At 45.5% G+C, this 13721-nt stretch overlaps 1 protein-coding gene across 12 annotated transcripts in view; it reads right to left on the reverse strand.

Moving 5' to 3' along the window:
• The window catches only part of PHKA1 (phosphorylase kinase regulatory subunit alpha 1), an 828488-nt gene that overhangs the window by 176495 nt on the left and 638272 nt on the right, over positions 1-13721 (reverse strand). For all 12 annotated transcript variants that reach the window (XM_063937031.1, XM_063937029.1, XM_063937030.1 and 9 more), the window contains 4 exons: positions 7587-7678; positions 7220-7359; positions 6969-7125; positions 5018-5097 (listed from right to left, as the gene is read on the reverse strand). In XM_063937031.1, the coding sequence (XP_063793101.1) occupies positions 5018-5097; positions 6969-7125; positions 7220-7359; positions 7587-7678 (469 nt within the window). The remainder of the gene's footprint in view (positions 1-5017; positions 5098-6968; positions 7126-7219; positions 7360-7586; positions 7679-13721) is intronic.

Genomic DNA, 13721 nt, shown 5'->3' on the forward strand with positions numbered 1-13721 from the left:
CCCCTGTATATTTTAGCTAGGGGATTGTGACGCTCCTTCAGCATTGCCCCATAGCCTGCAAAATCTGGACTGCTACTTGCTCTGTAGCCTAGGGCCTCCATGGGGCAAGGAGTCATAGGTGGTAGCCATTTCTATTGAGTCTACCCTGCTACAGAATTGTATGTGTACTGTACGGAGCATAGAACCTCAACAGTAGAACCACTCCTGCAGCTTTGCCCTGGTTTATGTGAATAAAAATAATGATAAGGTGTCTGGAAAAAACTAACATGCATTCGTACTTTAGGAAACGAAGCCGGGACTATGAGTATAGGAAGCGGAACACTTCACCACTTCGCCGCAGACAGATGAATAAATCCATTGGTTTTGATTATGCTGTAATGGCTATGAGATTAGGACGCTAACATACTGTACAAAATTCCTAATCTCAAGAGGCAATAGTGAACTTCTAACACGTCCATTTGCGACAGTATACACTACTGGTTTTATGTTGTTTTGTCTGCGGGACTTGGACGCTCACATATTCATAAAGTACTGTAGATGGATCATATACTGTATGCTGTACTATTTGCATCTGTACCGTATATACTGTATTAAATAACGCAGCGTAATGAGTATTTACTGTATTAAATAATGCAGCGTAATAAGTATTTACTGTATGCAGTGTAATGAGACGCCTTAGTAAAGTAGTCCTTATTATATATTTCAGTATTGTATTTTACGGGAGACCACACGCATGCGCAGTGGTGATTGTAAAAAGCGACATCTGGTGGATGATCACAGGTATTACATGTAAAGGTAACGCCAAACGCTCTCCGTGCGATTAGGTACGCCTCTCTGTGACTAGGCGCGCCTCCCTATGACTAGGCGCGCCTCCCTACACCCCGGGACGCTGCGTATGCTCGATCAGGACAAACGCCTCAGCCAGTCAAGATAAAGGTGGCTACATCTGTATGTGGGAATCAAGTTAATAAATCCCACAAAATGCATTGGGAATTGTACATATGCGGGATTGGACATTTCCAATGGACTAATGCTTATTTGAAAGTTATTTATAAAGAATTTATATTAAGCTTTCAGGGAATTGAATTGCATGTGGAATATGTGTTATTGACATTTTTTAATATATGCTGCAGCATTCTTTATATATATATATATATATATATATATATATATATATGTATACAATAAAATTGTTTTAACTTGAAAATTAGATGTATAATGTGATATATGATCACTGTCTGGGATAATTGACAGGTACAGCGCTTCTGGTTTTTGCAGGGGTTTTATCACTTGCAAAGTGTTTTTTACCGACTGAACCTGAATGGCTTGATCTTGAAGAAGATACGATGCCTGTAGAAGGGCATTGTATATGGCCCTTAGTTCCAGAATGTTGATTGGAAGAATGGCTTCGTGACTTGACCATTTTCATTGGAACTGTTCCCCCTGGTGACTGCTCCCCAACCTCTGAGGCTTGCGTCTGTGGTTAGCAGAATCCAATTTTGAATCCCGATCCTTCGGCCCTTGGTCAGGTGAGAAGTCTGAAGCCAGCACAGAAGAGAAATCCTGGCTTTTGGCGACATGTGAAGATGCGACCCGTACCATTTGACCAACAGATCCAGCTGGAAGGGCCTTGCGTGAAACCTTCCGTACAGCAGCACCTCGTAAGCGGCTACCATCTTTACCAGAAGGCGAATGCATAGATGCACCGATGTCCGGATTTATCTTAGAACATCCCGCACCATCGACTGGATCACCATTGCCTTTTCCAGAAGGAATACCTTGTGCTCCTCCATATCCAATATCATCCCCAGGAACGGAAGCCTCCGTGTTGGTTCCAGATGAGATTTTGGCAGGTTCAAAATCCACCTGTGATCCTGGAGTAGTCGGGTTGAGAGGGCAATGTTGACTAACAACCTCTCTCTGGATGGTGCTTTTATCAGCAGATCGTCCAGGTACGGTATTATGTTCACTTCCTGTTTGCGGAGGAGAAACATCATCTTTGCCATTACTTTGGTGAACACCCTCAGTGCCATAGAGAGGCCAAATGGCAGGGCCTGGAATTGGTAGTGACAGTCTTGTAATGCAAACCCTAGATAAACCTGATGAGGTGGCCAAATCGGAATATGAAGGTACGCATCCTTGATATCCAGAGACACCAAGAATTCCCCCTCCTCCAGACCCGAGATCACCGCTCTCAGAGACTCCATCTTGAACTTGAACACCCGGAAAATGAGCCTTACCGAACCGTCCGTTTTCGGAACTACAAACAGGTTGGAATTATAACCCTGGTTTTGCAGCTGAAGTGGAACTGGAACAATGACCTGAGTCTGTACCAGTTTCTGAATTGCTTCCTTTAAAGTCATACTTGCTTCTTGAGAAGCTGATAAGCCTGATTTGAAGAATCTGTGAGGTGGGAGTTCCTGAAACTCCAGTCTATAGCCCTGGGCTATAAGTTCTTTGACCCAGAAATCCTGGCATGACGTTGCCCATATGTGACTGAAGAATCTCAAATGGGCTCCCACCTGCCTGTCTTCCAGGCAATGCGGTCCACCGTCATGCTGAAGGCTTAAAGGAAGCAGAACCGGGGTTTTGTTCCTGTGAACCTGCTGTTGCTGCTTTTCTGGGTTTACCTCTATTGCCTTTGAAGGCCGTAGAAGAACCTTTGTTTTTGTTTTTAAACTTCGCTGTCCGAAAGGACTGCAGAGTTGGAGCAGTGTAGGATTTTCTAGCCGGGGGAGCTGCGGAAGGAAGGTATGTAGACTTACCCGCTGTAGCCTTGGATATCCACGTATCCAGTTCATCTCCGAAAAGGGCTTGTGGAGGAGCTGCACTTCCCTGCCAGTCTGCCTGTGTATAGCTGCAGAGGGAAAATGGCGCTGATGAGGTGCTGTTTCCGCTCATAGTGAAGTCCCGCCCCATCAACGGAGCGCGGTCTTCCCGGTTTTTTTATACTGGCTGAGGTAATTTTTGTTCTACAGTGAGTTAAAACTCCTGTAGAATTGCTGCCAGTGTGGGTATGTGTTTGTTATGGCTTTAGCTCGTCCCTCACAGCGGAACACACAGCACCCTGTATGCCTCTGAAGCCGCAGCCTGCTTATCAGTGCTGCGCTCCTACCCCTTGTGCCGCCATTACAGCCTGTGACCCGCTAACCGGGACGCCGGCCACCTACTCACCACTCTTCTTACTTCTAGCTCTGTTAGGGGAGGTGGCGTGCTGCAGGTCTGTATGCTCGCCGTGGTGGGGCTTGCGAATAGGACCCTCACGAGCCCAGTGTCCTGTCAGTGGGGAACGGGACCATTAAACCTAGGGAGGTTGGGCTGTTTCCCCCCCCCCCCCCCCCCCCTAGGTCCAACGAAACAGGCAATCTGGTGTCGGCCAGACCTGCCTGAAAACAATAAAAAGGAAAATAAATGCAGAAAACTCTTCAGGAGCTTCCCAAGCATGACCGGCTCCTCCAAGCACATTTTCTAAACTGAGTCTGGTAGGAGGGGTATATCGGGTGGAGCCAGCCCACACTATCAATTTCTTAAAGTGCCCATGGCTCCTAGTGGACCCTTCTATACCCCATGGTACTATTGTGGACCCCAGTATCCTCTAGGACATAAGAGAAATTGTGTCGATTCCTGATGTTCATACTTTCATGCAAGGTGTTTTACAGATTCAGCCTCCCTATGTCCCTAATGTGGCTCCATGGGATCTGTCTGTTGTTCTGAATGCCCTGCAAGAGTCTCCATTTGAACCTCTTGAGTCAGTGGACCTTAAATGGCTCACGGTCAAGGTCCTGTTCCTACTGGCTATTGCGTCTGCTAGGAGGGTGTCGTACCTAGGCGCTTTGTCCTGTCGTCCACCCTTTCTGATATTTCACCATGACCGGGCAGTTCTTAGAACTCGCCCTGGTTATTTGCTTATGGTGGTGTTATCTTTTCACCTTAACCAAGAGATTGTGGTTCCGGCCTTCATCTCATCTGGTTTGTCCTACAAAGAGCGGTCTTTGAATGTGGTACAGGCTCTCCGTATATACGTGGAGAGGACTGCCTCTATCAGGAGGTCAGATTCCCTTTTTTGTTCTTTTTGGTTTTCACAAACGTACCTGGCCTGCGACTAAGCAAACCTTGGACAGATGGATTAGAATGGTGATTGCACAAGCTTATGCACAGACTGGACCTCTAGCTCCTGCTATTAAAGCCCAGTCTTCTCAGTCTGTTGGACCCTCATGATCGGCCCACCATGGCGCGTCCGCAGAACATTTGTGCAAGGCGGCTACGTGGTCCTCAGTGAACACGTTCATTAGGTTCTATGCCTTTGATACTTCCGCCTCCCAGGATGCTTCCTTTAGACGCCGGGTTCTCATACCCATTAAGGCGTGTTCCCTCCCTTGAGGAACTGCTTTGGGACATCCCCAATGTATTCCCTGTAGAACACAGTGTACCCCGCTGCAGAAAAGGAGATTTATGGTAGACTTACCATTGTTAAATCTCTTTCTGCGAGGTACACTGGGTTCCACAGGGCGCCCGCCCTGACGCACCTAGCTTCTATGGCATTATGCATAGTATGGCATTAGTCGCTGGTCCCTTCTCCTGCCGTGAGAATGTGGTTCTATGTGACTAACATCTGCCTTCTCTTTTACCTGCTCCTCCATTGGACTTGTTAACGAAACTGAGCTCACAGTGCCTGGAGGCGGGGTTATAGAGGAGGCCCCAATGCATCTTAGGACAGCTAAAGCTTTAACCTGTTCCTGGATCCAGATCCATCTCTACACCCCAATGTATACCCTGTGGAAACCAGTGTACCTCGCAGAAAGAGATTTAACAATGGTAAGTCTACCATAAATCTCCTATTTTACAATGTTACAGATTGGCAGCCACCACTTAAATTTAAAATCTTATTGGAAGTTAATAATATGACTGGTTACCGTCAAAAAACATGTAATTACAGTTTTAGCACCAACCATCTTTGTCCTGTATCATCTGAAATTAAAAAGCATAAATAAAGTACATTAAGTCAACAGAAACATACGCAATGATAGTCTTTTCCCTTGGCTCTGGAGGTAGCCCTACTGTGATCTGCTTCTGGTGTGATAGAAGGTCTGTGCATGCCTATGGAAGACAACACACAGTCTGTTCATTGTGCTCTTATATAGCCAAATTCAGGATGATTTAAGACCTAACAGAAGAAGTTTGGAACAGAAGAGAGATGTAGAGAGTGGAGATTTGCTGATGTGATTTACTGAAATGTGGATGTCATAGTTAACAGAAGAAAGTAAATACAGACATTAATAACAATATGACAGTGAACACAATATACTATACACAATATATGTGTATAGAGTTTGGAGACAGAGGGAAATCATTCAACTCTAGCAAACTGAACAAAAATAAATAAAATAAAGATTGGAAATAAAAAATCTTGTGCAATAAAGTTGGATGAGGGGTGATTGTTGCAAACAGTAGGGAAGGGTTTAGAAGATTCCCCCCTTAGTGCTCTTTTTCCATCACCTGATGCAACGAATCATCTGCTTAGACATGTTGAGGACCATCTGCCTGTGATAATAAGGATGCCTAGACAGACAGTTGGGTGAAAATGACAAGAAGCCAGAAAAAAAAAGTTGTGACAGAAGACAATATTTAAATAAAAGTTTATAAGAAAATGGTGAAAGAAGAATGTAAAAGAGCAGAAACTTTAAAAGGAGTTAATGGGAAAGATAGAAAGTATTTGGTTAGCTGGTAAATCCCTGAAGAAAAAAGTTGATTATATTGTGATGCAGGATAATATTGATAACATTATCGCATTTAGAAATAGTTATAGTTTTTCTAAATTATTTAAATTAATGCTTTATAAGGTAAGAATGAAGACATTAATAAAATTCTGTGAGGGAGATTTATCAAAGAGAACATGTATTGAAGTTGCCCATAGGAACCAACCAACCAGATTCTAACTATCATTTTAAAGAATGACCAGATAGGTTCAAGTATTGTTACAGGTAATGGTCTGTGTGCTGGGGGATACTGGGGGGAGGGGAGGGGCGTGGTGGGGAATGCCGGGGGGAGGAGGTGGGGCACCCCTCTCTGTCTGCTGTTTGTTTTGACACTTTCTAGCACCTGACATAGTTATCTCCAGGAATGATTGAGCAGCTACCACTGTGAGAAGGCATTGAATGGGAGCAGAATTTGGAAGGCGTGCTGGTCCTTGTAGTGATAATTGGAGATCCTAGGGATGGCTCTCAGGTAAGCTAGCCATCAGTCTGTATGCGGTTTTGTATGAGCCTTTATCATGAGACCTTACTGTAGATAAATCACATGGCCCTATGTGGGCACTGCTATTATGTAGTGTCAGGACTGCGGATATCGGAGAAGCCTTGACATGGCTCAGCAGCTAACCATGTCTTTGCTAATGCATGTAACTAAAAACTCTGAAATTCTATTACCAGATAGGTTCAAGTATTGTTACAGGTAATAATCAGTGTGCTGGGGGATACAAGGGGGGGCTGAAAGCACCCCCCTCCCCCCTCTCTGTCTGCCATTTTAAAGAATTGACCAGATAAATTATAGAACCTGTTTGGTTACTATACGCAACACCTCCGTTTGAAGGTTTTATAGTATCCTATAGTATGCAATGGATGACAAGCAAATAATGTTTATAGCATTAAGGCCCGGGATTGTTGTCAAGGCAGTGAAGCCATTTCATTTAAATAGAACGTAAAACAAGTTTTAAACTCAACAATAAAACAACAAAATGAAACAAAACTAATAGCTACATTTTTAACTAACATTTGCCTCCATCACAACCATGAAAGTCCCGTGCCAGATGGTACTTCCCGAACTGTAACACTTTTCGTCCCAACGGTAAAGTTCAAACAGTGTCACTTGTATATTGCTCCTAATTGTAATCATTGCACAAGAAGTGTGAAGTGCAAACATCCTCATATTGTGTGCGAGAATTAAAGACTGATGGGTTCCTGCAGAATTACCTCATCTAGAGCTTCTACTTTCTTCTTCAGCATCCCTGAAATGCAGCGTATCAAAGCCCACTGGCGTGTGGCCCCGACTTTACCATACAGTTCTGTCAGGAGGTCTTTTACAGTAACACCTGGCTGTCCATATATCAGAGTGTCCCAATCTAATCCCCTATCAAAGGAAAATGAAACAAGAAGAATGGGAAAAGGGAAAGGCAGAGAGTGTTATGACATATGTGGATATTGTGAGAGTGTATGTAACTCACTTCATAGAATACAGAAGATACAGGATGCTTGCTTGCTCTTGGACATTGGGAGCTTCCCGTAAGATATCTACCAGAGCAGCAAAATCCATCTCCCTTGCTGAATCCTGAGGGAGCTGCATCTCTTCTTGGACCGCTGGAATCTTCAATGGAAACAACTCTCTCACACTTGTGCACAACAGTGAAAACTCAGGAGATCATAAGCAAAATAAAAAACGAAAATATGATATGCAGAAAAAAACAGCTTAAATCAATTAATTTTTTTTGACATGAGTAGAATGTAATTTCATTGTAAACTGCAGGGTAAAGTTGGTGACGCAAAACTTTGTTGGTACTTTAACAACATTTATTCAAATGAAATAATCATTACCTTGCTTGTTTTCTCCTGTTGAGCTGCAGAGTCCAGCGACTCAGAAGACTGATAAGCCTGAAACAGTTTGGTAGGCAGATACATCTGTATGTCTAGATATTAGATTGAAGAATGTCAAGAATAATCAAGTTGTGATACAAATAATCCAACATGAAAAGGCATTTTGCAGCATTTCATACACACTAGTGCTGGCAAAGGATACTAGCACTCTGTACTATTCACTGCAGTAGGTATTTTTATGCAAGGCCTTTATTAGCACACAGTTTCAGTCTAAATACATACTGATTTTATTTATTAAATCTAGGTAACTCAATTATTGATTTAGAACATTCATATTGTACTATTATTTCTCTTACGTTCTAGGGGATACAGGAAATCCATTTAGTACCATGGGGTATAGACTAGGAGCCATGGGCACTTTAAGAAATTAATAGTGTGCACTGGCTCCTCCCTCTATACCTCTCCTACCAGACTCCGTTTAGAAAATGTGCCTGGAGGAGCAAGGTCACATACCTGAAAGCTCCTGAAGAGTTTTCTGCATTTCTTTTATGTGTTTGTTATTTTCAGGCAGGACTGGATGACACCAGCCTGCCTGCTTCGTGGGACTTAGGGGAGGGGAGATGGCCCAACCTCTCTCAGGGTTAATGGTCCTATTCTCCGCTGACAGGACACTAGCTCCTGAGGGAACTATTTGCAAGCCCCATCATGGCGAGCGTACATTCCCGCAGCACGCTGCCACCCCTAACAGAGCCAGAAGAATGAAGAGTGGTGAGTACTAAGCCGATGTCCTGGTTAGCAGGTCACCGTCCATTATGGAGGCATGAGGGTACGGAGACGCACGGCTTCTAAACGGGGCGGACTGCGTCTCCCGCTGTATATAGACACAGACGCTTAACAGCGCACACAGTACCCAGACTGGCAACATAGCCATAAAAGAAGTCTGTCTCCATTTTATGCACAAGACACATATAACCAGTATTAAAAAAATAGCGGGAAGACCGTGCGCCATTGAAGGGGCGGGGCTTCATTATGTCCCTTCCCAGGCTAGTGGGGCAGAACCAGCTTGGCTGGACTCCATTAGGGGAATGATTTCCACAACCTCTACTAAATTATCTCGGACTGAGAAAGCGACGCAATACTTAATCTGAGTTTATGAAAAAAGACTCAGTACCCAAACCAGCAACTCAGTCCCCTGCTATCTGTCCTCAGAAATGTACTTTGGCCCATATTCTGCAGTCTGACTCGGATGATGAAGGGTCAGACATGGAGGAGGGTGAGGTGGACTCAGAGGTGGGGGAGGGTACTCTGTTGCAGGGAATAGAGGCTCTTATAGTTGCTATCAGAGAAGTTCTGAATATCCCTGATAAGGTGAAAGAGGAGAGTGAGGAATCTTATTTTAACACAAAAAATAAATCCTCAGCCACTTTTCCTGTGTCAAAGGAATTAAATACCCTGTTTGAAGACCCATGGGTTAATCCTGATAGGAAATTTCAAATCCCTAAACGGATATTATCCTTTCCTTTTCCTCCTGAGAATAGCAAGAAATGGGAAAATCCACCAATAGTGGAAGTATCAGTATCCAGGCTCTCACTGAAAATTGTATTGCCTGTCCCAGGTGCAGCCTCCCTGAAAGACATGGCTGACCGCAAGATTGAGACTACGCTCAAATCTTTACATACAGCTGCGGGGGTGGCCCAGAGACCCACTATAGCATGTGGGTGGATTATGCAAGCCATTGTTAAATGGTCGGGTAACCTAATTGAGGGGTTAGATACCTTACCTCAAGGGGAGATTGTTTTTCTCCTGCAACATATACAGGACTTTGCAAACTTTATGGTGGAAGCCATAAAAGAAATAGGCTTGCTTAATGCACGCCCTACAGCTATGGCAGTGTCTGCGTGTAGGGGTCTATGGCAATGCCAGTGGACAGTGGATGTGGACTCCAGGGAAGGCGTGGAATGTCTACCTTTCACAGGCGAGGCCTTATTTGGAGATGAACTAGACAAATGGATCTCCAAAGCTACTGCGGCTAAGTCCACATACCTTCCTTCTGCAGCTCTCCCAGCTAGGAAGGCCTTCTCAGGACCCAATTTACAGTACTTTCGGACTGTCAAGTTTAGGGGCAAGCCCAGAGGTTCTTCTACCGCCACCAGAGGAACTAGAGGTAGACAACGCAAACCAGCAGCTCCCGGTTCTCAGGAACAGGGCTCAAGCTCTGCTTCCTCAAAACCTTCAGCATGATGGTGGACCGAGATGTCTGGAAGACTGGCAGGTGGGAGCCCGGCTAAAATTCTTCAGTCAGATCCCTGGGTCATAGATCTTATTTCGCGGGGCTACAGACTGGAGTTCCAGGAGCTCGCCATCTCACAGATTCGTCAAATCAAGCTTACCAGTTTCACAAGAGGCAAGTATAACTTTACAGAACGCCATTCAAAGACTGGTACAGACCCAGATCATTGTTCCAGTTCCACCTCATCTGCAAAACAAGGGGTACTGTTCCAACTTGTTTGTAGTACGGGACGGTTCGGTGAGGACTATTCTGAACCTCAAGTCGTTGAACCCATACTTATGAGTGTTCAAATTCAAGATGGAGTCTCTGAGAGCGGTGATCTCAGGTCTGGAGGAGGGGGAATTCCTAGTGTCTCTGGATATTAAGGCGTACCTTCGCATTCCGATCTGTCCACTTCATCAGGCTTATCTACGATTTGCACTGCAGGACTGTCACTAGCAGTTCCAGACCCTGCCATTTGGTCTCTCCATGGCACCGAGAGTGTTCACCAAAGTGATGGCAGAGATGATGTTTCTATTCCGCAAACAGGGAGTGAACATAATTCCGTACCTGGATGATCTTCTGATAAAGGCACTGTCCAGGGAGCGGTTGTTGGACAGCATTGGTCTCTCAACCAGACTACTCCTGGATCACGGGTGGATACTGAACCTACCAAAATCTCACCTGGAACCGACACAGAGGCTTCCTTTCCTGGGAATGATACTGGACACAGAGTCTCAGAGAGTGTTCCTTCCCTTGCAAAAGGCTATGGTAATCCATTCGTTGGTTCGGGCTGTCCTGAAGCCAACCTGGATCTCGGTGCATCTGTGCATTCACCTTCTGGGGAAAATGGTGGCCTCTTACGAGGCGCTTCAGTACGGAAGGTTTCATGCGAGGCCCTTCCAACTAGAGCTATTGGACAAATGGACCGGATCGCATCTTCAAATATACCAGAGGATCCGTTAGGCCAAGAACCAGGATCTCCCTGCTGTGGTAGCTACAGATTTCGCAACTTGTCAAGGGTCGGAGATTCGGGATTCAGAATTGGATTCTGCTAACCACAGACGCAAGCCTCAGAGGTTGGGGAGCAGTCACCCAGGGGATGAAGTTTCAGGCAAGATCAAGTCAGGAAGTTGTCCTTTCAATAAACATCCTGGAACTCAGGGCTGTCTACAACGTCCTTCTGCAGGCCTCATCTCTACTTCGTAATCAGGCCATTCAAGTCCAGTCGGACAATGGGGGTCATTTCAAGTTGATCGCTCGCTAGCAGTTTTTAGCAGCCGTGCAAACGCATTATCGCCGCCCACTGGGGAGTGTATTTTCGCTTTACAGAAGTGCGAACGCTTCTGCAGCAGAGCGCCTGCAAAATCTTTTGTGCAAAACATTTCCAGCCCTGTAGTTACTCTTCATGTGCGTTGTTTCTAGCGACAGAGGAATGGCTTTTCGCGTTACACAGCCACGCCTGCGTTTTACCAAACACTCCCTGAAAACGGTTAGTTGCCACCCAGAAACGCCCACTTCATGTCAATCTACTTGCAATCAGCTGTGCGTTTGGAATCGTAGCTAGAACCAATGCAAAACCACAAAGGACTTTGTACCCGTAAGACGCACGTGCGCATTGCGGTACATACGCATGCGCAGATTAGCCTTTTTTTCACTGATCACTACGCAGCGAACAACGGCAGCTAGCGATCAACTCGGAATGACTCCCAATGTGACGGCAGTAACGTACATAAACCGACAGGGTGGAACAAAAAGCAGAGCAGCAATGTCAGAGGTGTCAAGAATTCTCCTCTGGGTGGAAAAACATGCAGTGGCGTTGTCGGCGGTCTTCATTCCGGGAGTAGACAACTGGGAAGCAGACGTCCTCAGCAGACATGACCTTCACCCAGGGGAGTGGGGCCTTCACCCGGAGATGTTCCGGTGGATGACATGTCAGTGGGGATAGCCACAAATCGACATGTTGGCCTTTAGACTCAACAAGAAGCTCAAGCGGTATTGTTTCAGGTCGAGGGACCCACAAGCAGTGGCGGTAGACGCTCCTACAACCCCGTGGGTCTACCAGCTGGTGTACGTGTTTCCTCCACTTCCTCTGATCCCAAGAATTCTTAAAAAAATAAAAAGGGAAAAGGTTCAAGTAATCCTCATTGCTCCAGACTGGCCACGAAGGGCCTGGTATGCGGATCGTCTCGAGAAGCTACTCGAAGATCCGTGGCCTCTACCTCTTCACGAGGATCTTTTGCAACAGGGCCTATTCGTCTATCAAGACTTACCGCGGCTACGTTTAAAGGCATGGAAGTTGAACGGTTGATTCTAGCCAGGAGAGGGATTCCCGACAAGGCCATCCCGACTATGATCCAAGCCAGGAAGGGGGTAACATCTAAACATTACCACCGTTTCTGGAGGAAACATGTCTCCTGGAGTGAGAGCAGACATTATTCAGAGGTGGAATTTCATCTGCAGAAAAAGCAGGACGTTTCCTGTTTTTTTCTGCAGTCGGGAGTGGATGTGGGCCTATAAAAGTAGGCTCCATAAAAGTCCAGATTTCGGCCTTGTCTATTTTCTTTCAGAAACAATTGGCTTCTCTCCATGAGGTCCAGATGTTCTTGAAAGGTGTTCTGCCCATCCAACCTCCCTTTGTGCCTCCCACAGCACCTTGGGAACTCAATTTGGTGATGCTGTTCCTTCAATTCAGACTGGTTTGAACCATCACAGGAGGTTGACGCAAAGTACCTTACGTGAAAGACCATCACGCTGTTGGCCTTTGCTTCAGCAAGATGTGTGTCGAAGCTAGGGGCGTTGTCTCACAATAGCCCCTACTTAATTTTACATAAGGACAGAGCTGAACTTAGAACTCGTCAGCAATTTCTTCCTAAGGTGGTGTCTGCATTTCACATCAACCAACCTATTGTGGTTCTGGTTGTTACGGTCACCTCTGCTACTTCAAAGTCTTTGGATGTTGTGAGGGCTTTTAAGGTGCATTTAAAGAGAACAGTTTGTCACAGGAAATCGGACTCGCTGTTCGTTCTCTATGATCCCAATAAAATTGGGTGTCCTGCTTCAAAGCAGTCCATTGCACGCTGGATCATGCTCACTATCCAACATGCTTATTCCACGGCAGGCTTGCCGGTTCCAAAATCTGTTCAGGCCCACTCTACTAGGTTGGTGGGTTCTTCTTGGGCTTCTGCCCAGGGTGTCTCGGCTTTACAGCTCTGCCTAGCAGCTACTTGGTCAGGTTCGAACACGTTTGCTAAGTTTTACAAGTTCGATACTTTGGCGTCTGCGGATCCTCAGTTTGATCAATCAGTTCTGTAGGAACCTCAGCACTCTCCCGCCCCGGTTAGGGAGCTTTGGTACCCAGTATCCCCTAGGATGTAATAGAAAATAGGATTTTAATTACCTACCGGTAAATCCTGGTATTCTGGTTTGTTCAGCTGTTGCTGTTCCTGTTTCAAGCTTGGTTAGCATGGCTTTCCTCTTGTTCTGTGTGTGCTGGTTCGTCATCTCAACACTTTACTTATCTATCCTTCTCTCAAAGTATGTCCGTCTCCTCAGGCACAGTTTCCTGGACCGAGTCTGGTAGGAGGGGCATAGAGGGAGGAGCCAGCGCACACTGTCAATTTCTAAAAGTGCCCATGGCTCCCAGTGGACCTGTCTATACCCCATGGTACTAAATGGATTACCAGTATCCACTATGGACTACGAGAAAAGGATTTACCAGTAGGTAATTAAAATCCTACTATTTCTGATCTTACACACGGTAAGGATAAGTTGCGCCGAACTGCGTATAGTTGAGCATGGTAGTGGGCACTTATGCTGCGATGCATACGCATCATGTATAAGATCAGAAAGGACACAACTAAACA

Source organism: Pseudophryne corroboree, chromosome 8, assembly GCF_028390025.1.
Source record: "Pseudophryne corroboree isolate aPseCor3 chromosome 8, aPseCor3.hap2, whole genome shotgun sequence".
NCBI lineage: Eukaryota > Metazoa > Chordata > Amphibia > Anura > Myobatrachidae > Pseudophryne > Pseudophryne corroboree.